The sequence below is a fragment of the Nipponia nippon genome, unplaced genomic scaffold, assembly GCF_047370975.1.
Source record: "Nipponia nippon isolate SJK-2023a ecotype South Korea unplaced genomic scaffold, ASM4737097v1 scaffold_9, whole genome shotgun sequence".
Classification (NCBI taxonomy): Eukaryota; Metazoa; Chordata; class Aves; order Pelecaniformes; family Threskiornithidae; genus Nipponia; species Nipponia nippon.
The window spans coordinates 4,890,477-4,917,197 of NW_028262413.1; the positions used below are offsets into that span (position 1 = coordinate 4,890,477).

General features: G+C 47.4%; 2 protein-coding genes and 1 long non-coding RNA gene across 11 annotated transcripts in view; 2 read left to right on the top strand and 1 right to left on the bottom strand.

Moving 5' to 3' along the window:
• Positions 1 to 4,102: 4,102 nt before the first annotated feature.
• LOC104016888 (uncharacterized) lies at positions 4,103 to 9,275 on the bottom strand. Of its 6 annotated transcripts, XR_015701706.1 has the most exons (5): positions 9,135 to 9,275; positions 8,995 to 9,050; positions 8,547 to 8,794; positions 6,537 to 6,624; positions 4,103 to 4,277 (listed from the first exon to the last, which is right to left on the bottom strand). It is a non-coding gene; the product is annotated as an uncharacterized LOC104016888 (long non-coding RNA). The 6 variants fall into 6 exon arrangements; XR_015701707.1 differs by lacking the exon at positions 6,537 to 6,624; XR_015701709.1 differs by lacking the exons at positions 4,103 to 4,277; positions 6,537 to 6,624 and adding an exon at positions 6,634 to 8,254 and having other exon boundaries at positions 8,547 to 8,761.
• On the top strand, positions 9,230 to 15,707 carry CCDC51 (coiled-coil domain containing 51). Of its 2 annotated transcripts, XM_087745492.1 has the most exons (6): positions 9,230 to 9,274; positions 9,619 to 9,710; positions 10,972 to 11,229; positions 11,362 to 11,708; positions 12,011 to 12,175; positions 14,406 to 15,707. In XM_087745492.1, exons 4-6 carry the CDS (start codon positions 11,391 to 11,393, stop codon positions 15,180 to 15,182), a joined length of 1,260 nt encoding a protein of 419 aa, XP_087601618.1. In that variant the 5' UTR covers positions 9,230 to 9,274; positions 9,619 to 9,710; positions 10,972 to 11,229; positions 11,362 to 11,390; the 3' UTR covers positions 15,183 to 15,707. The 2 variants fall into 2 exon arrangements, with proteins under 2 accessions (XP_087601618.1, XP_009468112.1); XM_009469837.2 differs by lacking the exon at positions 9,230 to 9,274 and having other exon boundaries at positions 9,572 to 9,710.
• Positions 15,708 to 23,379: 7,672 nt separating this feature from the next.
• PLXNB1 (plexin B1) overlaps positions 23,380 to 26,721 on the top strand; it is an 83,819-nt gene continuing 80,477 nt past the window's right edge. For 2 of the 3 annotated variants that reach the window (XM_087745488.1, XM_087745485.1), the window contains exon 1: positions 23,380 to 23,460. The gene's annotated coding sequence lies outside the window, so the exon portion shown is untranslated. Of the gene's footprint in view, positions 23,461 to 25,509; positions 25,591 to 26,721 lie in introns of those variants that run through there. The other variant, XM_087745486.1, reaches the window with a different exon arrangement.

A 26,721-nucleotide genomic window follows, 5' to 3' on the forward strand; every position in this document is an offset into this window, starting at 1 on the left:
TCCTAACAATCTCTCCCTCATTTTGTTTACCCTAAGTCCTCCCTTGATGTTTGCAAGGGCATGTTTCCCTTACTTTCCCTAAGACTGTAGCACACAGGAACACCATAGATCCTCTCCCTTGATAGCATCCAGGGCTACCCCTCTCTCCAAACCCACCAAATTAACACCAAAGCTGATTCACCTAAAGCTTTAAAGAACATACAGGTGTGTTTTTAGACCAGAAAGGAGTCATCACACTGTGCTGCCTTCTAGAAGATCCAGCTCCCCCAAAAATGGATACCTAACTTCTGCACAAAGGGCATTCAGAAAATGATTCACATATGCCCTTGCACTGCTACAGCTGGTGGGATGCTGTGCCACAAAAATAGAGAGGACTGTCATCCTTAAAGGATTCCATGACAAAATATGTCGGATGTCTGCTCTAGTACTAATCTCCAAGACCTTGTCCACAGACGCTGGAGAACGCCTCTCTCACACATAGTGCCAGGAGCGAACGCAGCCCACAGGAGGGAAAGGCGTAGAAAGTTTTTCTCTTTGGAGAGGCCTGGCTCCTCGATGTTAAGGCACCAGCAGCCCAGGATTACAAGCTGAGGCCCTGCAGACACGCGTCTCTCTTACCGCACTAGAGGTGTTCTGACTGTTGGCGAGAGGGCACCCAGTCACGGCTGGGGTCCGAGGGGTGCCCACCGGCCTGAGGTGGGAGCCTCTTGGCACACAGCGCATGGATGCAGGCTGCACGGCTGCCACAGGAGTTAAGGAGTTAGTTCAGTTAGCAAACGTGACACCCATCTACAAGAAGGGTCGGAAGGAGGATCCGGGGAACTACAGGCCTGTCAGCCTGACCTCAGTGCCGGGGAAGGTCATGGAGCAGATCATCCCGAGTGCCATCACATGGCACGTGCAGGACAACCAGGGGATCAGGCTCAGCCAGCACAGGTGTATGAAAGGGAGGTCCTGCTTGACTGACCTGGTCTCCTTCTATGACAAGGTGACCCGCTTGGTGGATGAGGGGAAGGCTGTGGATGTTGTCTACCTGGACTTTAGTAAGGCCTTTGACACTGTCTCCCACAGCATTCTCCTGGAGAAGCTGGCTGCTCGCAGCTTGGATAAGTGCGCTCTGCGCTGGGTTAAAAACTGTCTGGATGGCGGGGCCCAGGGCGTGGTGGTGAACGGAGTCAAATCCCGTTGGCGGCCGGTCACGAGTGGGGTTCCCCAGGGCTCAGTGTTGGGACCGGCCCTGTTCAATACCTTCATTGATGATCTGGATGAGGGGATCGAGGGCACCCTCAGTAAGTTTGCAGATGACACCAAGCTGGGTGGAAGTGTCGATCTGCTGGAGGGCAGGAAGGCCCTGCAGAGGGACCTGGCCAGGCTGGATCATTGGGCTGGGGTCAACTGCATGAGGTTCAACAAGGCTCAGTGCCGGGTCCTGCCCTTGGGTCACAACAACCCCAGGCAACACTACAGGCTGGGGGAGGAGTGGCTGGAGAGCTGCCCTGCGGAAAAGGACCTGGGGGTGTTGGTTGACAGCCGCCTGAACATGAGCCAGCAGTGTGCCCAGGTGGCCAAGAGGGCCAATGGCATCCTGGCTTGTATCAGAAATAGTGTGGCCAGCAGGACCAGGGAGGTGATGGTGCCCCTGTGCTGGGCACTGGTGAGGCCGCACCTCGAGCACTGTGCTCAGTGTTGGGCCCTCTTCTCCCCAGTAACAAGCGATAGGACGAGAGGAAACGGCCTCAAGCTGCGCCAGGGCAGGTTTAGGTTGGATATTACGAAAAACTTCTTCACTGAAAGGGCTGTCAGGCCCTGGCACAGGCTGCCCAGGGAAGGGGTTGAGTCCCCATCCCTGGAGGCATTTAAAAGAGATGTAGATGTGGTGCTCGAGGACATGGTTTAGTGGTGGCCTTGGCAGTGCTGGGTTACGGTTGGACTCGATGATCTTAAGGGTCTTTCCCAACCTTAACGATTGTGATTCTGGGAGGAGAGCGCATGCGCGGCGCGGCCTCCTGAGGCGCTGGCAGCGGGGCGGCTTTGGCCGGCACGGCCCCGAGGCACCGGCGGCCGTAGCCCTGTGGGAGCTCCGCGGAGCCGTACCGCGGTGGCACCGCCGAACAACAGGCGGCAAAGCCGGGCTGCGCCGCCGCTCCGGGAGTGCCGGAGAGGCGACCCGTTGCCGCGGCGGCGCGGAGGGAGGACGGCCGGCGGGAAGCGGCGCGGCTGACGGGACGGGAGGGAGGGAGGCAGCACCCGCCCTCAGCGCGCACGCGTCAGCGGCCGCCTCCGCAGGCGCGGGGTGGGCGCGCGGGGATTCCCGCCGCTGCGCTGCGCTGCGCTGCGCATGCGCCCGGCGGCCGCCTGCAGCGCCGCGGCCTGACCGCACGGGGGCGGCTCAGCCCCGCGGCGGCGCCGCCCGAGCAGCCGCTGAGGGGGACAGGCCCGGTGGCGGGGGGAGGCCGGCCCCGTCCTCTTCCAGAGGCCGGGGCACCTGCCTTTCCTGCCCGGCTGAAACGGGACCTCGAGAGGACGAAGAAGGTGTGTCCCCTGAACAGTCACCCTCAGGCGGTCACACCCCCAGCCCTCTAGAAACATCTCTTTTTAAGAAGGAAGCCCTCTGAATAGCACCTTGTGCGCGGACAGCCAACATCCAGTCTCTTCCTTACGAGCCCAGACTGTGTCTGCAGATTTACCATGTAACTCCCCACAGAAGCAGTGGAAGTGCCTTGTTGTTTGCAGAAGCAATCCCCAACTTGCAGCAAACAGCCGCCTGTCCTGACAGAGGGAGCAGTCGGTATCCCACCATTGCTTGCACCAGGAACAGTGTGGCCAGCAGGACCAGGGCAGCGATCGTCCCCCCGTACTCGGCACTGGTGAGGCCGCCCCTCGAATGCTGTGCTCAGCGCTGGGCCCCTCACCCCAAGGAGGCCATGGAGGGGCTGGAGCGTGGCCAGAGCAGGGCAGCGAGGCTGGGGCAGGGGCTGGAGCCCAAGGCTGGGGAGGAGCAGCTGGGGGAGCTGGGGGGGCTCAGCCTGGAGAAGAGGAGGCTGAGGGGAGACCTCATTGCTCTCTGCAACTGCCTGAAAGGAGGCTGGAGCCGGGGGGGTCGGTCTCTTCTCCCCAGTAACAAGCGATGGGACGAGAGGGAACGGCCTCAAGCTGCGCCAGGGGAGGTTTAGGCTGGATATTAGGAAAAACTTGTTCACCAAAAGGGCTGTCAGGCCCTGGCACAGGCTGCCCAGGGCAGTGGTTGAGTCCCCATCCCTGGAGCCATTTAAAAGAGGTGTAGATGTGGTGCTCGAGGACATGGTTTAGTGGTGGGCTTGGCAGTGATAGGTTACGGTTGGACTCGATGATCTTAAGGGTCTTTCCCAACCTAAATGATTCTGTGATTCCATGATTACCATTCACTCAGGTAAGAAGCACCCTATGTTAATTCTTTCCCCCTTAACTCCTGCCCTGGGAACATCATATTCCTTCCTTGAAGTTTCCATACCCAGTGTACTGTCACTGCTATTCATTTCAAAAATTAAGTTCTAGTCCCGTAAGCACCGAGCCCTTCTCCCCACCCTCCCCAAGGCATTGCTGCGAGTGTAAAGGAGCTGTGATGTCAGTATGCAGAAGTTCAAGGAAAACAAGGTGTAGGTGACTATTTGCAGGACAAAGGCACACGTATGTTCAGCAGCCACTGGTACTGTAGGGCATAGCACCACAGCGTACCTAAGTAGTAACTATGAAAAGGAGTATTATTTTGAATAGTGGTTGACACTAAGGTAACCACTTTGCTGGCGATGGGAGTATAACCCAACCTTTTATTTAGAGAAAATTTCTAGCTCTTAGGAGAGCACGTGCTGATACAGCCACATCTTGGACAGCTGCAGCTAAACCTGAGCCTCCAGATTAACACTCTCCAGAATTTAACACTCAGGCCCTGACTCCCATTGTCAAAAGAGAGCAGAAGTTGAAATTTATTCTCACAAATGACTACCAAACCAGCAGATGCACTCAGGCTGCATAGGGTCGCAAGTGGTCTTCAGTAAGTTTCATTTCCAGTATAAAACAGTAATGCCATTTTTAAAACAAAAGCTACAGGTGAAGAGAGAAAATATTACATCTTAACAAAAAAGATTTATTTTGACTAAACAAAATGTACAATGTTTCCCGAACAATAGTGAGTTTTCGTGACTCTCTGAAGTCTGCAGATCCATTGAGTAACTCGATCACTTCTTACCCTGCAGTTTGATCAAACTACTTTTTGCCAGACTTCTTTATTCCACCACTAGCTGCCAAAAGAAACAACACAACTGGTTAGACAACTGTTACAGAGCTTAGCTACAAATTTAGTTCCTCATAAAATCAAATCCCCACTAGACTGCCTGTACAACTCAGATCCCCACTGGTGAAGTGGTTTTGCATGTGTTACTCTTCTGTGTTTGTGATCTCACATACTTTGAATGAATAAATTAACATTAGAAACCAAGTTTCTCCTGGAACCAAATAGGCCCCATAAATCTACAACAGAACTAAATGTTTCAACAATTCCTTTGTTCCTCCATGGACACCCTCCATTGTTTATTTCTTACAGAGCAAGAGTATAGTCTGGTCAAATCAAATTCAAGGCTAAGGGAATAAAAGCATCTGTATCCCTACAGCAACCAGAGCCCCCAGTTGGGATCAAAGCTCTACAGAAGCAGGGACTGGAATTATGAGAATTCCAGTTCTCTGGAATAATCTGTTCTCTGCAGTCCCTATAATTGAAGAGACTAAACCAGGGTGAAAGAAAAAAAAAACATTAACACGGCAACAAGTGCTGCATTGTTTGTAAATGCTGTTTTTTGCAGCATGTTTCACGTATGACCAGTGGAAAGGGAAAAAGAATAGCAAGGCTACAGCAAGATAGGCTGCAAGGGCTAATGGTCAACAGCAGGCTTTGCACTGCAATATGATCCTAACAGCATTGCCTTGCTGAGGCTCTTGGGAATAGTCTAGCCCTAATAGTCACTACCTGCTTTGGCAAGCATTGGACAAGGACCAGATGACTGAAATTCAGTCTAGAAAAAGGCAGAGTAATAACGGCAGGAAAGAACTATGAAGAAATCCGTAAGCTGAAGCGCCCTACGCAGAACAAGTTTAGGATGGTAAGGACACAGAAGAGAGGCTCAGTGAATTGTTTTGCATTAGTCTGTAACACCAAAGACATTCTCAGTCCCACACCCAGCACGTTTTTTGTACGCCGATAAATCAGAGGAGCGAGATCAATTTGAGATAAATAAACAAGAAATATCCCAAGTCAGTAGGACTGGATGGCACTCCCTCCAAGAGCACAGACCAGCTCCAATGTGAAAATGCAGAACTGCTGGCTAAGATTGGAAACTTATCATTACAGCCACTATGTCAGAGGACTTACAGGCTGCCAGCATAGCTCCCAGATACAGAAAGCGTTCTATAAAGAACTGGGGAACTATAGGCCAGCGAGTCTGACCTTGATCTCTGGGGAGATAAGAGAGTCTGTAACAAAGCAAATGGATAAGTGCAGCCTTGTGAAAGTTAACAGGACTTCTGTAAATGGTAAATCCTTCCCTCACTGACCTGCTGGAATTCTATCAGGGTATCACTGTCTATGGATAAAGTGAAGCCAGGGGATTTCACATTTTCAAACAGCATCTGACAAGATTGCATAGCAAAGGTTGTTAGCAAAACTAAGTTGCTATGGGATTGCTGGAAAGCTCCTTCTAGGAGCTTTCAAGATTTAAAGCTTGCTAAAGAACAGGAAGCAAGGTCTAAAGTTTAATGGTCTTCATAGAATGGAGAAGGGATTAGTCACATTAATGGACCACAGGTCAAAAACACCTAGAGGGAATAGGCAGGGTGTGCCCTTTAACATCCCTAATCTGATCACCGCACATGCTGGAGGAGTGTGAGGCGAGTGCACAGACTCGCATTAACCATCTCCTACTACCCCCGTCCGAGACAAAGACTAGGCTGGACGCACCATCAGGATGCACCCTGCAAACTTTCTTCTGTGACACAGCAGGCTTTACAGTCACTTAGGCAAAAGAGTTGAATCCAGACTAATTTCCAGTCACAGGTTATTGGTTTTGTTTGGTTTTGTTTTTGTTTTCTGCCAGGAATCTACTGCTCTTGAAGAAATTCATCCTCTCAGAGAACTAAGTACTGGATTTGTTAAACTTTCAGGACTGTGGCAAAGCTTACATGTAATAATATCTGGAAAGAAAAGGATGGTATGCGAAAATAAGAGTAGAAATGTCTCTGCGCCATCCCACCGGAATAGGTTAGCATCCCAGGCACGCTGTTACACCTGCTAAACCAGAACCTGCAGCAGTAGTTTGGGGGTGAAATTGCATAGTGAAAGAAAAAAAAAATGAGCCTCTATTTGTTGTCACCTCCACTTTCCATTGACTGACTGGTGTATGTTAAATAACCTAGAGGTACAGGCCTTTTTATGTTTGTCAAGCAAAACCATGACATTTTTGAAGCCAGCAAGCCCTCAATTTTTCCTATCAGTATGGCACCTCACTTACTGAGGGGCCCTTTTCCAGCAGCCTTTGCTTTCATCTCCTCAAGTTTCTTTTGCTCCTCCTTCTGCTTTTGTTTAAATGCCAGATCTGTCTAAAGAAAAGAACAACAGCGTTTGTTAACATCTCCTCCCCCCAAAAATGCAAAAACAACTGACAAGCAATGAGAAACAAATGTAGTGTTCCAACAGCAATAAAAACCTGACTGAACTGATGCAAGATGGCTGAATACTACTAAATATGCAAAACCTTGCAGAACTATGACAAAGGGTTTTTTGCTGCACCAGAACACAATGACTAAACTTTAACTTTCTATGTTTGATCTTTCTGAAATTAAACAAGTATCATTTCCCATGGCATAATCTCATTCTGCCCCCTGAATAATCAATGTTTGCATGAAAACCGTTCATTAATATGCCACAAGTGATGCTGGGAGCCTACTGCACAAGTGCTGTCTAACAATATAACTTGGATTATATGCAATCTAAGGAAAAAAGGTTGCTTTTACCTAAAAAAGGCATTGATTTAAAAAAATCCTACCACGCATTAGTCGCTATTTTTGCCGGGTTTAATACATTTGTATTAGTTTCAAGAAATCTAATGAGACAGCTGCCAAATTGTACAGGCAAGGCAGCTGTCGAGCATCCCTGTGAGAACAGCCTCCAGAATTCAAGAGAGCTCAGACATACTCTGTCCCTTAGATGCAGATTCTCCAGAGACACCCAGGCTGAAAGGGACCATCGTCTTTTTCCTTGGCACTCAGGATTTTGGGGTAACTGAACTGAGGACCTTGACAGCTGAGATTCTATAGGTTCTTCACCAATCCAGTCCATGGCTCAAGTACCCTTGTAACTGGAAAGCTTTCCTCTTCTTTAAGTTAAAGCTTCCCTTGCTGCAATGTAAGCCTATTACTTCCCCTACCTACCCCACACAGAACAGAATATTCCGTTTCTCCAGGTTTTCCACTGTTTTTTTTTTTCTTCTGTAGACTAATGTGTCTTTCTTAGTAAATCAATCCCTCCCATTTATCCACTTCTGTGGGTTTTTTTCTTGCAATGTGTTGCCCCCATGTGCTTGCAGTACTGCAGTGCTGAGAGGAAAAGAAATATTATTACATCATGTTTGACCCACAAGATTTTGTTTATACATCTTGTATCATTTTCTTCTTTTGCAACACCTGATTTTGCAGATTCATGTCCAGTGTATGATCTAAGTCTCAAATCCTTTCAGGCAGACCTGGAGTTTAGCCATTCTCCTTGTAGTTTATAAGTTGATTATTCTTACCAAAGAAAGGGACTTAGCATACATGCTTAATTAAATTAATCCATCTTTTCAAACTTTCTCCAATTTGTTAAGATTACTTTGACCACTGGTCTTGCCCTCTGACAGTCTGTGGCCCCTCCAAATTTTCTCTTTTCTACAAAGAGAATAAGCCATATTGTCAGTAAGTTAGTCCACCAGCCAACCAAGGCGCTAATCAAAATATTACTTAAGACTCCAATCGAAGACAAAAATCTTGCAAAACCCCACTCAGTATGTCCTTGCCGTCAGACAGCGAGTTATTAGTAACTGCTTTTAGAGTGTGGCGTTCCCACAAGCTGCACGCTCACCTTCCGTCACCCTTCGAGGTCCCGTTCCTGCCTTGCACTTGAGAACGTTACATGAGCTGGCGTCAGGAACCTCACATCTATAGGTTTGCTGCCCATGCACAGAGCACTGCCCTGCTACAGAACAGAATTGCCTTGGCTGTACTGAAATCCATACTGGCTATTCATTTTTATGTTATTATAACTGGGATCCTTGCAAGCACTTAATTGGTTCTACCGTTTCTCTACCAATAAAGCTTACTTAGAAAGCTATGATTATTTTTTTCTCCTTTTTCAAAGAGACGCCACACTTGTCTTTTGACAGTCGCTGGTGCCTCATCCATCCTCCACGACTCTCAGAAATACCAGCTTACCCCCCGTACTCTGCGCCCTTACGGTTAAGCATCTCTAACGTGAGATTCACTAGTACCTAATTTACTCAAACTACTGGGTTTTTGTCTCCTGTCCTAGGCTCTTGTGACGGCGTTAAGTTGTCAGACTCTCGTCACAGCCTGCTGCTTCGGCGAGGACGTTCCAGCCTTCTCCGTGGCACCGGACCCCTCCGTTAGCCGGCACTGCCGCGTTTGCCATCAACACGGGCGGGACGTCAGCAGGAAAAAAACGCAGCGCATCACCTCTTCGCCCCTCACGGCCCCGAGTTTCACCGTCAGAACGACGCTTCGTTAAAATGTGACGTTTCGTAAAACGCGTATCGCTACGCAAAGCTGAGCCGAGGGGTGATTTGAAGGGGGAAAGCGGCCCCGCCGCAAGCACGGGCCGTGCCTCGGGACAGAGCCGAGCGGGGCAGGCCCGGTGCCGCAGGCCCGGTGCTGCAGCCGCCCCCCGCAGCCGCCCCCGGGGCTCGCCCGCCGCCCTACCTCGTCCAGGTCCTTCGATTGCTTCTTCGGCTGCTTCAGCGGCTTCTTCTTGCCGCCTGCAAAGACAGAGGAGACAGTGAGGCCCGGGGAGGGAGAGAGGGAGGGACGGGCGGCGCCGGGGGCCCCGGGCCCGGCCTTACCCTCTCGGCCCGACATGGTGCCCGCTCCGCTCCGCTCCGCCGCGCCGCCCCTCGCCCGAGCTTCCGCTTGGCCCCGCGCGGCCGCCGTAGCGCTTCCGCCGCCGCTTCCGCCTCAGGCGCCGGGCCGCTCCCCGGGGCAGGTAGGAGGTGCTGCCCGGGCTGGGTGGCGCGGCGGGGGCCGGCTTCCTCGGGGAGGGCTGCCCGGGAGGGGAAGGAGCGGCTCGGCTCGGCCTCCGCCACGCACGGAGCTCCGGGGCTGCCCCTGGCGCTGGCGGGCGCGGCCTAGGCGGGGAGGGCTGGCGGGGGGAGCCCCCGCGGGTCGCTGAGGCGAGGCCGGTGCTGCTGCCCGGGCCTGTGCGTGGCTACTAGAGGCGGCAGTGCTCTCGCCACGCTGGTCTGTAGGGTGCCGGGAGAGCAGTCTCGTAGCTCTGCGTGCGGTGAAGGGGTCGGTCATGTGGACAAAACAGACTATTTCCCCCCTCAGGCGTCAGAAGTAGAGCTGTGAGCCTGTGGTGGCGTGTCGGGAATTCTGTTTTTACATTTGGGCGGTGACAAAAGAGACTGCTGCGAAATAAGGTAGGACCCACAAAAGCTAGTCGTGCTCACCACCGATGTCCAGCACGTGTAGCAGCTGGGGTTAAACCTTTTGAAAGAATATTTACGTCAATGACTGAAGGCAGAGGAAACTTATTTTCTTACATGGGGAAGCAAGAGAGGGACAAGGCATGTTATCTCAGATGAAGCATTCATAACTGCCTTAGATCCTATTAGCTCAGACTGAGATTGCTTTCTTTGCAGTCCATGTGCAACTGTCTACATAGATAGTATTCTAAAAATCTCAACTTTCTCTCTCTTTTTCCTATACTGTCTCAATAGCCTGAATATTGGTAAAACTCTTCATGTAGTAGCACAATTAAAAGAGGGAAATCTTACAGTCTAGAATGGACAAAATTGAGCTGAGGTTTTAGTACGTGGCCTGCAACGTAGAGTAGGTGTTCTAACAGTAAGACGTATGAGAGATGCTGGAGGGAGAGAGAACTTACTTCATTTCCATGTTCTTGTGTTTTTGATCTACCGTGTTATTATGCATATAAAACAACTGGGAAGATTTTCACAACGCTGCTTGGCGTTATTACTATTTGTTAGAAATACTTAACAGGGAGTGAACCTGTGGCGTTCCGAATCAGTAGCCAGCTAAAAGCTGGTCAAAAATGTCTTCCACTAGGAAAAATCCTTTCCAGTGGAGATGCCTGTATTTGCATATATGTGATGTCATTAGCCACCTAAAATTAACATGGAAAACTGTGTTAACATAATTTTAAGAAACTGTGCAGCAACTATCAAGCTTTCTCAATAATCCATGTTTTTATATTATATTAGTCAAAACCTAACACAGTTGTCCTCAAACTTCATATAAAACCTTATCTGAAAGTTTTCCTGTTTACGGTTTTTAGAGGAATGCGCTCAGTAGAAGATTAAGATCTTATTTACAAATCAACAGACAATAAACCATAACTAGCAGTCTGCTTTTGCGGTGTACGCAAGAATTTTAAGCTCATTTTAAAACTCAGCCCTAGCTGTGTGTTCACTATGTGATATTTTTCTGGTCTTGTGGCTCTTCCTTATGTTTTACTTTTGTAGGCAGTCTCATGAGAATACTTGTTGTGTTCGGTTCAGCGCTTCTGTGTTTTCTCTCTGTCCTTTATATTTTTGTCTTTGCATTCTTCAACTCTTCGTGTATTTGTGGAGTGTAAGATAAAGGGAATGATGAAGCCTCACTTCTTTTCTTATCAAGATTTTTTTCCCCTCTCTTTCTTCCTTTTCTGTTCTTTTACAGAATTGTTAGTACCTGTGACACCGTACACCAAACTCAAGTGTGAAAGCACAAGGCAAAATTGCACATGGCCATCACTTCCGTGCTGAAGCATTAAATTATTCTGAAGCTGCTCCTCCTGGTGCTGGGTCTGCACATGATCACTGTTCACGCAGTGAGTGAATTAGTAATCAAGAAGCATGGTAGGAGTACTTACTAACAGCAGAAAAGCAGGAATCTGTGGCAGAACTGCCCTTTGTTGAAAACTGGGAAGTTCTCTAGGTAAGTAATGGTGTAAAACTGGTCATGGTTTAGCCATTCTTGAATTGTATTGGGTTTGGTACACGTGTAGTTTTAAGAGGTATTAATCGGCTATACTTCAATAACTTTTCTTTTTCTTCTTCGTCCTTGTAGCACTTTTATTCAGTGATTAAATTCAAGACATGGGGCCAATGAAATATAAGTCAGGTGTGTCCTCGGTGTCCTGTGGTTTGCAATATCACTATTGGTTGATAAAGTGGAGTCCAAAAATGGATTTACACATAGTGAGGACTTACTGCTCATCAGCGCCTAAGAGGCCAGAAGCCAAGTCTGCAATAGAAATGGCCATGAGTCTTCTTAATCGGCTGACAGAAGCTGGGACCGTTATGGGAAAAAACTCTCTTCAAAAAATGTCTGCAACATGCAAGAGTTGGTGGGACAGATACGAAGAGTTCGTTGGAATTAATGAAGTTCGAGAGGCTCAGGGAAAAGTGACGGAGGTAAACGTGGAGATAATGCGGAAATTTAAAAATTATGAGTTAAGCTATATGAAGTATAAACACTGGCTGTGAGGCAAAAAAGATCCTCCAAGGAGAATCGTGTCTTTTTTTTCTGCTTTGACTATCTGTGCAGATACTATGAATGTGTTCTAGTCTATGCATGTTAGTAAATATAGCTTATCCCTTAGATTGAAATGGAGCGTGATTTGTTTTGTTGGTGTGTGTCCCCCCCAAATTCATATAATTAGTGATTTAGATCTGCCTGCTAATAAGTCTCTAAAATAAATACTCTTTCTTCTCAGGCTGAAAATGTCTTTATGATAGCTCGAGGGATAGTACGAGAGGCTCGTGAAAATGTAGAAGCCCAACAGATTAAACTGAAGGAAATTCGCGACCGCTTGGACAGGGTCTCTCGGGACGACACCCAGTATTTAGAGCTGGCTACTCTGGAGCACAGGTTGCTGCAGGTAATTTGTTGGCACTTGAGCACTGGCAAATATGCTGAAAATCTGTGCGCTTTGCTTCTGTCACTAGTGACTGTTTTTGCAGATGCAGTTCAGTTCTGAAGTACAGTGATCTGAGTCAATTTCTGATGATACTTGTTTTAGTCAATTATTATAGATGATTTGATCTGCTATGCAAGTTGTATATGTTACCACTTGTCGTGGTTTAACCCCAGCCAGCAACTAAGCACCACGCAGCCGCTTGCTCACTCCCCCCCCCCACCCCAGTGGGATGGGGGAGAGAATCGGAAGGGTAAAAGTAAGAAAACTCGTGGGTTCAAATAGGAACAGTTTAATAATTGAAGTAAAATATAATAGAATAGTAGTAGTAGTAGTAATAATAATAATAATAATATGATAATACAGTAATAATATACAGTACAACTGATGCACAATGCAATTGCTCACCACTCACTGAGTGTTGCCCAGCTCGTCCCCGAGCAGCTATTGCTGCCCCCCAGCCAACTCCCCCAGTTTCTATACTGGGCATGACGCCATACGGTATGGAATAGCCCTTTGGCCAGTCTGGGCCAGCTGTCCTGGCTGTGCCCCCTCCCAGCTTCTTGTGCACCTGGCAGAGCATGGGAAGCTGGAAAGTCTTTGACTTAATGTAAGCACTGCTCAGCAACGACTAAACCATCGGTGTGTTATCGTCATTATTCTCATACTAAATCCAAAACACAGCACTATACCAGCTACTAGGAAGAAAATTAACTCTATCCAGCTGAAACCAGGACAATGCTAAAATAGGGCAGCAAATTTGGAGAAGAAAGCTGAAGATAATGAGCTTAGAAAATTAATTGTTTGAGTGGTGATCTGTACATGAGTAGTCAACAAAAAGCTGGGATTCAGTGAATTAACCTCCCATGTGATAAGAGAGGCTCCTTTCTGGTTGTTAATCCATGAAAACTCGACTGCCTTCTATGTGGCTGCAGCACCCAGACAATTCGCTGCAGCTTTTGTTCAGGGAGCAGCAAGGGTGAGGCTGCTCCGTGAGGGAGGGCGAGCAAGAAAATGAGGTTGACCGCAGCACAGGCAGCGGCAGTATCTTCACCAACAAGACACGGTCCTACGGCACCTCAGCTGGATGAGCCAAGCAGGGCTGGTGACAGGAGCACATTCATCAACAGTCCATCAGTCACAGAGAAAGGGAAGGTAGCAGCCAAAGTCAATCCAGGAAATCCGTAGGAACAGCGAGGAAGAGGCCTGGAAACAGGCATACACCTATGGCAAAGCTTAGGCAAAGAGCGCGTACCCATGCATGAGCTTAAATGGAGCTCCTGGATCAGTGGGAAAAACATCAGGAAAGAACTAGAGATCTGTAGCTGTCTAAATAAGGGATCAGGTCTGTGTGGATGAGACGTCAAAAAGAATAGAGCTCTGTGTGACTATGAAGAAAGGTAAAAACTCAAGTCACCGCTGTCCGTAAGGTGGTGGTGCCACCTTCTGAAAGAAAGATGTGCTCAGAAGAGTAAGAATAATTCTGGGAGATGCAGTTAGCTGACAGACAAGCTCAACGCTACCAACAGCAGTGATTCCTTTGCTAACACAGCAGAATATTACTGCAGGAAGATAACCAGAAAACCTTCCCCTATTTTGCTGAGATAGAACTGCTTACAAAAGGAACTGCCATGCTGAGGCCGATGAGAAGGGAGAAAGGGAAGACACTTGTCTGTGAGCAGGGTAAGAAAGAGAAGGCAGAGGAATAAGAAGTGTCTATGTCCATGAGATCAATCTATCCAAGACGTCCTTTCCAATCCTATTTTTAGTTCCCATTTTCAAGGGGTTTAGAACTGAAAGGGAGAAGAGTGGTAAAGGTAGTGCTTGAAGAAGTAAGCAGGGCTGAAAAAGTGAACGTTACAGGGCGAGAAGGACCTTGCCCGCTCATACCCCTTTTCTGTCATCAGCGTGCGACAGATCCTTGTGTGGAGGATCTTCAGCTGTAATTCCTGATGACCTTTTGCATTTCTCAGCTTTGACTTAAAATGATGTCTTGTTCACTTAAGTAGGATTAATAAAGAGAATCCTACATTAAAAGGAAAATTTCTGAAGCAGAACTACTGGATGTTCCTCATTTCCATTCCTTCATCTGCACTGGGGCTTGGGGGGTTTGGGGATTTCTTTTTTTTTTTTTAGTATAGACTTTATAGCTTCATGTTATACCTTCTCCTTCAAATCACTGTATTTCTTGCAGGAAGAGAAAAGGTACCGAGCTGCATATTTAAATGCAGAAGAATCCGAGAGAGAAAAATTCTCTCTTTTTTCTGCAGCTGTAAGGGAAAGCCATGAGAAAGAGCGAACAAGAGCTGAAAAAACGAAGAACTGGTCGATTATTGGTTCTGTACTGGGAGCCATTATAGGTGTTCTCGGTTCCACCTATGTTAATCGAGTAAGGCTGCAAGAATTGAAAGTCTTGGTGCTTGAAGCACAGAAGGGCCCAATAAATCTGCAAGAAGCCATCAAAGAACAGGCGTCCAGCCATTACTTACAGCAGAAGGATCTCAGTGACGTCATAGCAGACCTGAAAAATGTGCTGCAAACAAGGACATCACAGGAAATAAAAGAAGGTGCTTTGTTAACTAGAGAAGACAGGAATGACTCCATAAAAATAGATTCTCTCTTGATTCCTTTAAATGAACAGCTAAACTACACTAAACAAGTCAGTTCATGTCTGGGGAGTTTACAAAAGCAGTTTAACAGTTTGCAGGAAAGTGTAGCGCAAGTGGTTGCCGAGGTGCAGAGCGTTAAACTTGCCGTCCATTCTAGACCTACAGAAAGAGTGATGCCAAGGTCTTCAGCGGAGGGTAAGGGCCAGGCTTCTGCTGTGAGAGATGTGATTTTAGAATTGTGTGATACCGAGCGGCGACTGGAAACACAAATCAAGAGAAATTCTATTTACAGCACTGCGGTGACATGCGCTATGTTTGCTATTACTCTGCCAGTACTCTATATTATACTTAAAGGGAACTGATCTCTTAATTAATTGCCACAATTTACTAAATTAATAAAAATAAACTTGCACTCTAAGTACGTAGAGTACAAGTCCACATAAAGTTGCGTTAGCATTTCTTGTTATGATTTCTCCTGTATATTTGGAAAACTTGTAAAGACTTAGTCTGTCTGCTGCTGCAGGCTCCATGTTAACGGTCTTTGCCACGCGTTGTCATGTCATAATTGTCTTTATCATGCATTACCTCCTCAAGCGAAGGAAATTCCACACTTTCACCTGTTGATTTCATTCGCTGCTTCACTCTTACTGTCTAGCCTTGTATATCATGTCAATCAGGGACTTTCACTCTGGAGCTGTATTGGTGATTTTCTGTTCAAACGATTCTTTTAAGCTATCATTGATCTAAACGCTTCATGTGTAATCCTTTATGATTTTTCTCCTGATTTCTTCATAGTTTTGCGATTTGTCCATACATAAAACATTAGGAGTCATTTTACCAAACAGGTAGAAATATTTGCCCTGAAGTTTTTGTTTCTTTTTTGTTTCTTTTTTTTTTTTTTTTTTTTTTATTCTAGATGCAGTGACTCGCAGTAGGACAAACAGCAGGGGCTGTCCTCCTAAATAAAGAGGATTGAAGTTCCCGTGATACAATGTGGCTGTGCAGCCAGATGATGCATTTAAAATACGTTTAAGTTGCATATGGTAACTTTTTCCTAGAAGGGTTTATCACGAAGTGTCCAAAAGCATTTCTGGAGCTTTAGCTATTTGTTACTGATAGCTCCGTGTCCTTAAAGGCTTACAGGCAGGGAAGAAGGCTTCAGATACAGAGATGTAGTAAGTATGATGATGTTTATTCTGCAGATGCAAGCCAATTATTCTTCCTCTACAGACTCCTTAACCCATCATTCCCTAGGTATTTTGTGGTTTTAGTAATCATCTATGGAGCAATAACTTTCTTATCCTTACTAGTATCTCATTGGCACTTTCTCTGTTTTTTTATCCTTTTTTCAATTTTGTCGTGTCTGGAAAGGGAAATGCTGCTCTACAGCAGGTGCTTGTAAGCTGGGACATTAATGGTAATAGCGTTATGCAAATTACTCCAAAATAATTGGAAAAAAGTGAAAGGTCCGGCTGCCTGTTTTTCCTGGAAGGATGAAGAATGGCTGACAGAGGAAAAATGCTTGTCCAAACAGCTAAACATCAGTATCTGTGTGTGGCCTAACACAAAGTTGTTGGTATCGCTGTGATAAGAAATAGTTTTCTCCCTGTGATGGTAGCAGATAAACAAATCGGATGCGGAGCTCCTGCGGTGTGGAACCTTTGCAGACAAATGAAGTGAGCTTGTCACTCCTGCTGTAATGCCTTTGTGGAAGCGTTTCAGAATGACTAAGTTGTGTTTAGTATACAGTCTGCTGTGGGTTATTTTTCTTCTATCAGCTCGCTCTTCTGCACAATAACAATTAAAAGAGTTTGAGGTTTTGATTATAAGCTCCTAAGACTTTAAGATCTTTGGGACAGGGACGTTTGCTCTTATGAAGCACCAACTTCAGTTGGTATCATTAGGTGCTATTATAACATGACTGAATAAACAAACAATATTAGGAAAGATCTGTGATGTTCACTACTTGTAAGGGAGACAAACTATGCAAAAGGTGGTTTTGGGAAGGACCACTGCTGATTTATATATTGATTGTTTGGAGCGTAGAGTGGATAACAAGCATTTGTCAGGGAAGCTGTTTGATGGCTTGAGAGCTGGGATAAAAATTCCCATACCCTGTGTCAAGAAGTATACGTACAGATCAACGCGATTTTTCAAATCTGTAATATTTCATTTTCTCATTTCACAAATATTTTTACGAGTTATACTTCTTGCAGGAGCTTGAGGAAATCAGAGACAAGCGTGTAATGAAAGGGGAAGGGGTAGTACAATGGTTCGATTTGTAATTTGCTGCCACTAGTCACTGAGAATTTTGTTCTGGTTCTGTTGGGTTTTTTTTCCCTTCAGTTTAACTCCATACAGTTAGGCCCCCTTATTATGTAAGTGGCTGAATTTTAGGTACTCAGCACCACTGAAAAGTGTGGATTATATCTACGTGAGCATGGTTTTAAAATGCTGCATGTTAGGCAGCTAAACTTCAAAGTCAAGGCAACACTGACTGAATTGTACTTGGTGGCATCAAAAATGAGTAGAGGTCCGAGGCTAAACTTGTATACAATAAATAAGAGAACAGAAAAACAAGGGTTGTTTATTGTTCTAAAGGATCTGCTTTCTACCCATTTAAAGAAGGTATGATAGTAGGTAGCTTTAACATTACCTGGAGTTACGGGAAGAAAAAGTCAGTCAATGAGAACAATAGCAAATAACTCTGTGATAAATGAGAGTTTGAAATGCGCAGCCTGAAATTTGAGAAGAGCTGGGTGGTGTGATACGTATCAAGATGAAAATAACTGGACCTTATACTTCGTAGGGGGTTTTGAAGATTCAGGACAGGATTCTGCGTGCAGCGTTGCACGGCTGGCAGAACTCACTGTTGCAAGTGATTACTGGGGTTCTCTTATTTCTGCTCTTCCTGGCTAAATCCTCCGATGTGAAGTGACAGCAGAATAATTTCAATTAGGGAAAAAGCTTTGTAATTAACTGTGTCTGTATAATAACTAGGAGGGCAGATTTGTATATTCCCTCAGTCCTGGATTACTCATCACTCCGTTGTGGCAGTGATCTAAATGTGTCGTTTGGTGCCGCGCTGTATGTGTACCCCAAAGCCAGAAGGTGTGGCTGCAAGAGGAAGAGCTGTACCTTCAGCTAGCTGAAGGCAATATCCAGGAAGACGCTATAACATAGGCTATACGCATAATCTGTTCAGTACTTTACGCTAAATCTTTGTCATGGTGACGCAGGCAGCAAATACACAAGTTTGAACGAAACCAGCGCAGCTGTACAGAGGTGTTTATCTGAGCACTCACAGTAGTTCAGGTACAGTTGCAGTACTGACGGTGATTTACACAACGCGCAGTGACATCTCGGTGCATATTTCCGGATGATTCAGCCATGGCTAAATGAATATTTGTTCCCTGTGCTCTTGTGGGCTATTTTAGTCAATAAAATTGGATTATGAACAAAGTTTATAATAGATAGTTGAGTTTTGCTTTTGGCATGACATCTCTCAGCTGAAGCTTTCCTCAACGAGAAAATTCTGCTTGCTAAGGCCTTTCGAGACTTAAATTCTTGCTCTTTCTGTGAGCAAAGTCCTCTCTGGGCAGGGTGGCTCAGCCAGCCCTGTGTCCCAAACGCTCATCGGCCAGGAGGGATGGTGGTTGCCATAGTTTGTACAGGTCTAGAGAGGCCGGGGACTGGCCTAGGCATTGTGTATGGGTCAGAGAAAGCCAGTGCTGATTCAAATGAATTCCACTGTCAATCAAGACACAGAAGATAAATTAGGGAGGAAACCTAGTAAGGGCAACAGGAAGCCCTTTGATAGCTAATAACTATAGAAAAATGGGTGGCAGCGGCCTGAGCTTGGCCCATGCTAAGCTATTTTGAGTTCTTACTGCTCCGTGAGAAACCGCCGGTAACTCAAAAGCAAACAGCCTAGTAGCTGTGGAAATAACTCTTAATGAGGTCACTGCAGTCTTCTAACAGTAGGGGCATTCTGAAGAGAAAAGTTGCCATTCCTTCCACTCATGAAAGGAATAGCTAATGGTGCTTATGAATACAGGACAAAAGCAATTATGTGTGGTGTCACAATCAGGAGATATATATATATATATTTATTAACACTTGAGTTTTGAATGTTCTAACATTCTGAGAACCTGGTCGGAAGTTGCAGGTGCTCCTGTTGATTTCATTGTAACTAGCTGTTTGGAAAAGAGAGTTTCTTTCACAGAATACCTTCTAAAAACAAATATTTCCCTCTTTATGGAGCTGAGGAGTGCTAGAGATGTCCTGTTTACTGCAGAAACAGGATTGACATTTGCAGTAGGAGTGAGGTTCCTGAGCAAGGAAAAGGGAGACAGTGCTGGGTTTGTCCATAATATATTTAGAACTGTATTTTATTGCCAGAGTTTTGCTAGCAAGTTATATTCGTGACCTTCCTCATAAAATACAGAGAAGTGGAATTTATGGTGTTTGGCAATCGGATAATCTAAGAAGGGGCTTAAATACAGCAAAAAAACAGCTGGGCCACAGTTTTTCTTTTTAAGGAGAATTAAGCCTTCAGGTAGTTATGGCTGTGGCAAGGTTTTGGAGTTTCCATCGTAGGAAGTTTTTAAGAACAGTTTAAGTAAATATCACTAGGTTTGATACAGATACGGACAGATCCTGTCCTGGGATGGGACGGATTCAGTCAAGAGTTTTCAGACTTTTCCGTTCGAAGAACTGCTTTTTTTTTTTTTTTTTTTTATATTGAAGTGGGAGAGTCTAAGGACAATTTGATGTGCCAGTCGTCCTAGTGCAGGTTATCCTGTGGTGCAAGTTGTAGCAGAATGAGAAAGCGGTGTGCTGAGAAAATACTAGCTCAGTTTACTACAGGCACCAGGAGAGAGGGAGAGTGCATGTATGCATAGCTGCAGTGAAGTATCGCCCTACAAGTTAGCGCCTTAGTAATTGTTTTTCAGAATCAAATTTGTAAGGTGGCTTCTCGACCCATTTTGAAATACTATGCAAGGAGGTTTTTTAAAGGCTGTTTTTAATAGAACTTTGCACCCTTCTGTTGTAAGCCTTTAAATGGCTGCAGCCTACACTGGCCTTTCTGTGAGTTTGCCTGAAGCACGCTGGCCCATTAAAGACTATTTTATTTAAATACTGGCATATCGTACGCTCTCAGGAACTTTCCTGTGCTTCAAGACTTGTTTTTAAAAAAAAAAAAAAACCAAACAAACAACACCTCATCTGTGGTGATGCAGTGAGCGGCTCACCCAACCCTCTGTATTAGTTTGGTGCGTGCAATCTACTTCATCGAGTACATCTAACCCTTGCTCTTCGTGGAGGTGATTGTGACAACCTGTGTGGCTGGAGCCCTCACCTGCGACGCTGGAAAACTTGTTCACGGTGACACTGGACGTGTCACGCGTAAATGCTTAGGCCACAGAGCTCTAAGATAAAGGGATTGTCACAGGCATCCCAAGCTCGTTTTGCTGCGTTCTCCGGAGAGAAAAGTGAACCTGTGCAAATCAGGGTGTGCTAGGAGAGTCTCTTACTCTGCTCCCGCAGGTTCTGGGATGCTGGGCGCTGTTCAGGCCGCACGGTCTGCGAGGCATCTTCAAAAGCAGAACTTTAAACATCAACAGACTGCTGCTAGCAAAACTGTAGGTGCCTGAATGAGGGTAATGAAGACCTTAAAGCTGTTTCTAAATGTTCTGACAAATTGAAAACTTGAAAGGAACAGAGTCGGATTTAAAGTAGGGTAGATGTAGTCAACCTTCTGTTGGTCCCTGAATTACTGCTCTAAATGCAGTTTATTCCCAGAAGCTATAGACAGTATTCAGATATCCCTCATGACTTTCTTAACCCATCTCATTCCCTGCTTGGAGGGGAGGAAGAGTAAGAAGAAAATCAAAAGGAGCATAAGCAGCTGCTAGCCTTGTGATTATCATAATAGTTACGTAAGAAACTTAGCTAACCTGCTTAGAACCAGACATGAACAAGGGCTTTTACAGAGGAGGATCCTTTATGGATTTAAATATATTTTAAAAAGGTTCTGAACAAATGAAAATCAAAACCTGCTTAAATTTGTTCCTCAATGTGTTTTGTGTGACACTGTTTTCAGCTGCGTGATGTTTGAGAACTAGCTCTTTCTGTAGCTCATTTTTAAGAACTGGAAGAGACTTTTGTGGAGACCAATCAAAACTCCTCCCTGAAGAGGGAATGTGTAATCCCGTGATGGTTTTACAATATCCTTGTCGCTCCGGAGGGCTGTGAGTGCAGTAAGAGGGCAGGAGGGAAGCACTATAACATCCTTCAAGTGCCCAGAAGCTCTTCCCACCCCACTGCCAAGGCAGACCCTGCAGCCAGCTCCCTGCCGTGGGACAGAAGGAAAAGGTGCTCTTTTCCAGTGCACTCTCATGGGGCTTTTTGGTGCTTTTTAAGTGAAGCTTGCAGATGTTTTTTACCAGACAGAAGGGGCTGCAGGTTGGGACTGGCTCTGGAGGAAAGGCACAAAGGGGATTAGTGTTTTGAGTCAGGAATGGGTTGGAGCAAAGAAAAATGTGTTTGTTTTTTTTTTAACGCTCTTAGTCACCAAAACTGGATTTTGGTGGAAGCAATTTGAGTGCAGTTAAAATGTCTCTGATGAGTGAGATGATAATATTCTGTTCAGTGAGCTCTAACCTGAACAGCGATTCGGTGGGCAGGGTGTAGTAATGGGATGGTTTTGTCTGTCTGGGGAGAGGAGCAAGTAAGGGATCATCTCCTCCCGAGAGTCCTCATGGGCTCTGCGTGCAGCGGGCCCCAAGGACTCCTCAGCATAAGGAAGCGCCAAGGAGCAAAGGTCCAGAGAGGCAGCTGGCAACTGCCTGCGAAATAATCCTTCCTTTGGAGGACCGTGATCCTGGGGACTGTTCAGCATCTCTCAACTTTCAGACATACTTTTTTCCTTCATAAAATAGTCGCTTTTTGGGCTGGGGGTGGGAGTGTGCGAGGCTGATGGATTGTAACAAAGAGAGTAGATGTTTAATGATGCTTCTGGACATGGGATTTTTACCAACTACGTTCCTCTGAAATGTCAGAAATGCATGTGGGAGGAAAGCCCGATTCAAACTTTCAGAGCAGCTTTGTGTCTCAAGCGGAGCTCTGTAGCTGCATCTAGCAAAAAAGGAAAAGTGATGGGCACCCCCGGCGTACAGGCTAGTGCCTATTTCCTCGACCCCAGAGTCTGCTTTGACCTACAGCTCCTGTTATCACTTCTGCACGTCCTCAGATACGTCCTCTTTTTCCATACAGAATCTGTGGCTGGGTGGTAGAGGCCTAACTTCATCTTTTGTCCGGGATTTCCCAGTGTCTAGCGGTCAGCTCAGCAGGCCAACGGCCATCGGGCTGTGTAATCGTATTCAGCACATCTCGTCAGTCGCTGCATGTATAGCAAGTCAGTTGTTAGACAACTGCACATTTGCTGATCGACGACACAACAGAGCCCAGCACATCTGGGGAACACAGAAGTTACAGTGTGAGCGAGAAAAATGGGAGCATTAATTCTGTCCCTCTGTAGAGCTGTTACTGACAGAACCTACCCCTAATTCAGAGAGAGGGTTTTATGCAGGCAGTTCGTGGGGGCAAGAAACGCCTCTGTCTTACCCAGAGCACCAGCCTCTGCTCTGCTCCTGACCGGAGCTGCCAGCTTCACAGGAGTAAAAATCACAAAACCAGCAGTCAGTTTATATTACACATATCACTTCAGGCGCTTCTGCTTTACGATGCTTTTGTCTCCGCCGACTTTCAGCCGGAATGGTATGTTCTTTGCTGTTTTGTAACCAGAGATAACTACGCTTTTGTCACATTCTTGAGTCTCGCTGGTGTCCTGCTTCCCACATGCTCTGCAAATGGGAACGGTGCTGTGTTTGTACAGGACGGTTCCTAAATAAGTAGAAACTGGTTTTGCTATCAGATTTTGCTCCCTGCGCACCGTGCACGCTGCATCGCTGCGGATTCCCACTCACCCACACCTCTTGGCTGAAGACAGCCCAGCACAAAGGCTCGTCGAACCGCACACGGAGGTTATGCTACGGAATACAGAGAGAGGAAAAAACCGGGGATTTCTTCCACAATATATAGTTTTAAGCCCAGCTCTCAACATAAGGGCTGCAAACGCCTCTGGAAGAGCAGTTTGCTGCGGCTGGCAGCCACCGCTTTTTTTGGCGGTAGCACCCAGAACACCCGCCCCGGCCGGGTCCTTCGCCAGGCCTTGCACGGCAGCGGCTTGGGGGCGAGTCGTTAAACGCAGAGGCTCGTTGTTTCGAGGCGACAGAAGCCCCTCGTCCCTCGGGCGCTCGATCTGACGCCTCTTTGAGCCGGGAGAGCGAAGGCAGGGCCCGGCACCGGGTCCCGCGGCGGCGGCCGGCCCGAGCGCGGTACCGGGGCGCTGCTGAGGGGAGGTGGCCGCGGCGCTGAGGGGGCACGGGGCCACGCCCCGCCGGCGGCAGCCAATGGGATCTTGCGAAGGGCCGCGCGAAGGCGTGGCCTCTGAGGGGCGGCCGGCTGCTATTGGAGGAGCGGGAGCGGGGGGGCGGGGCCGTCGCTCCGCGGCTCGGTGCGGGCAGCGCTCCTCGGCGACGGCGCGGCGGGGAGCGGAGCGGAGCGGGGCGGCAGGTGAGGGGCGGCGGGGACCGCGGCGGGGGACGGGTGGGGGCTGCCGCCGTCGTGCCCGGACCCCGGTGGAGCGCTGAGGGCGCGTTCCCGGGGGTCAGCGGCTCGGCGGCAGGTGCCGCCCGGGGGCCGCGCTTTGTCTCCGCGTAGGGGGGGGATGGGCGCGGCCCCTCAGGAGCGGCGGGGCCGGGCCGCGGCCCAGCGGGGCCTCCGGTGGGGTGGCACCGGGCTGGTGGCGGGGCGAGGACCGGGGCAGCCCTTCCAGCACGGCTGGAAGGGCTGCCCCGGTCCTCGCCCCGCGGCTGGGATTGCAGTGGTGTAGCCGTGCCTGGGGGAATCGCGTTCTGGGAAACAGCAGCCCTGGGAAAGCTTTGGGAAGCGAGCAGACGCGTTGGGATAAAGAGCCAGCGCAAAAGGTGGAGAAAATTACACCCGAGTTCTCAGTGATGCTGGGACAGGGGGTTGTGAAAGAGCGTTCAGCTGGGCGGTGGGGTTGCGGGGCCGGCGCTGGAGCGCGGCGGTCAGGTTTGGTGTGGATGCTGTTTTCAAAGGGTGCCGAGAATTTTTTGAACGCAGGGAAGAGCCAGAAGTTACTCAGGGGAGCTCAAGATAACTTTTTAATCAGCAAAAGGATTGACAGGTGATTTGGGTGTCTTCAGGGAGTAGCCCTGTGCCAGGGCTTAAGAGGGCTGGTAGCGAGTGGTGCGGCAGTAAATAACGCCTGAAGCCAGGCAGTGTCTAAAAAAAAATAGCATTACGAGTCAGTATCACCGTATTCCTGAAACTTCAGCCTCAGAGGTAGCAATATCTGCCTTCTGCAGAAAGCAAAGTTGCTTAATCATTGAACCTGTTCTGCTAACTTACAAATGCATTTAAATTATTAACTTGGGGGAGGCTAACTTGGCTGCCTTCTTCAATCTATTCAACGCTTTTTCCAGTAACAGTAAAAAAAAAAGTTAGAAGGTGGCTTTCTGATAAATACAATACCTTTAACTTCTGGAAGACCATGTGTTCACATTTTTCCCTCGGCACTGATTTTGCTGTCTGTGCTGAAACTGCGTGGTTAAGTCCTGTTGTCCTGGAGATCTCATTTTCCACCTTGAACACATTCCTTTTGAACAGTTTGCAGCAAGTGTTTGGGCCCCCGAAGCAGGTGTGTTTTCTGTTACATCAGTGCAATTTGAGATCTTTCTTTTTCTCAAATCTAAACTTTCTCTGACTGCTGCTTTATCTCAGGGCAGCAATCTGGAACAGGAGTAGTCCTGAGAGAATATCTGGACTGCTGTGGTAGTTACAAAGGAAGGGGCTGCAATCCCGAGTGTTGTAAAACAGCGGGGTCAGTATTTTACTAAACAAGGGCCTTATTCTGTGTAAGGTGGAGTGCTGACTGAGGTCCGCTCATTTCTGGCCTCGCTTTTTGAACAGAGGTCACAGGAGTCCTGTGTTACGCCTTGTGCGTAAAATGCAGAAATCGATGAGCGTTACATTAATGATACATCTGTGTGCGTGTGTGACGTCGGGAGCTAAGCCAGTGATGGAGGCGTTTGCCCTGATTCAGGAGGAAGCTGATGCACTGAGCTGTTTTGCATTCTAATGGAGAAATTGGTGTTTCCCCTTGATTGTTACGAACCGGGCATGGAATTGCATAGGTTTTAATAGGGTCACTTTGAGAGGCCAGGAATGTCTAGCAGAATCCCAGGAGAAGAAAACAAGCAGGGTATGGACAGAGAAGAATCTGGGAGGGAAGGTGACTCGGGTAACCTGGTGCTGAGCAGACTATTTCCATGCTCCTCCACACCTGTGTGTAGCAGAACTGGAATCTGCAAGCCGGGGACTTACCCTGAATTGAGATTTGGCTAGAAAGCATTTAACATAGCGTAGTCATATATGGAATTTTCTCTTTAAATTTCTTCCAACATGTGAAAAGAGTTAGGTTAGTAATACGATTAACAATATTTAATAAGATTAAAATTACCAGCATAACTCTCTTGAGAAAGGTGGGCGCAGACTGTCAGCAGTTGACACTCTTAATCTCTGCTTTCTCCCACGTAGCTGCTGTAAAGAGTTTGGGCTCCTAGACTCCGCTTGCTTTTCAGAAAAGAAAAATTCTGTCCTCGTGTGCTGACAACTCAGGTATTGCCTTACCTTTCATGTCCACCAACAGCATCATATTCCCAGCGGGGCCACGGGATGCTCCCATATAAGGGCAGAGGGAATAGCTGACAGAGGGTTGTAAGGAGTGCACAGAGCCGTTCCCTTCGCTTCAGTGCCAGTCTTTGTGTAAAGCAGGGTTGTTTCTGCGAGTGTTGCTGCTGCTGGCACGCTTGGGCTTTCCTGGCAGCGTCAGCAGAGACTGCAAGGACTGAACGAGTCTGGAAAGTATCTGTTGCCGCTGAAGGTGGCCCCGTGTGCCTGGAGAGAGGCTGCCTGCCAAATAAGCCATGCCAGTTATATGTTGGGTGTGCTCTGAAGGCAGAAGCGCGCACCCACCCAGGTTGCCTGTGTGTGGGGTATGTGCTATCCGGCACTGTCCAACGGAAAAACAGAAGCAACTGCGCTTGCCGTCTTCTGCTGCTGCTATTTGCTTTCTCGAGTGATTCATTTAACCAGCAGTGTTGGGTACAGGGAGGCATGGTATCTTTTTCAGTCGAAGAAATGCTTTATGCTTTAGTGTCACCTGGGGAGGGAGAACAACGGATGAGGGGATGTTCGGAAGAAGGTGAAGCAGCTGCTTCCCACAAATGCTTGGTATTTTTTTGTGGTAAAAGCTCTACCTCTGAATCGTCCAGATTCACGTTATTTCTCTTCTGTCATCTTCCCCTCTGTCTCGGTCCTTCCTGCTGCCTCTCAAAGCAAACTCACAAGGACTTCAGTTTCTCCTTCCCCCTGGCAGCCTCTCCCTCTGTTCTTTTTCTGTTTGTTTGTAGCTGTTGGGTTTTTTTTCCCCTGAAACTTCAAATTGGCTGTTGTAGCCAAGTTCTGAGCCGAACCCTCCCAATCTTGCATAAGGGCATCCTGGAGGAAGATGATAGGACTTTGATTCATCCTAACTTGCAGGCTGTGCGGGGTGGTAGCAGTCAGAGGAGGCATGAGCCTGCCTGCTTTCTTGTAAGAATTAGCCCTCTAGATACGAGCTGGTTTCAGGAAGCAGGGGTTGGACTGGTGCCCTTTTTGCTCACCGGGATCTTCAGCGAAACGTCTTTGTGCTCCGCGTGCTGGAAAGCTGGTGCATTCTACTGACTGTCCTTTGCATTCCCCGTAATC

Excerpts from the sequence above, each read along its gene's own strand:
- CCDC51 (XM_087745492.1), top strand. The coding sequence starts at position 11,391 with ATGGGGCCAATGAAATATAAGTCAGGTGTGTCCTCGGTGTCCTGTGGT. Across the intron at positions 11,709-12,010 it reads CTCAGGGAAAAGTGACGGAG|GCTGAAAATGTCTTTATGAT; the intron begins GTAAACGTGGAG and ends CTTTCTTCTCAG. Across the intron at positions 12,176-14,405 it reads TGGAGCACAGGTTGCTGCAG|GAAGAGAAAAGGTACCGAGC; the intron begins GTAATTTGTTGG and ends TATTTCTTGCAG.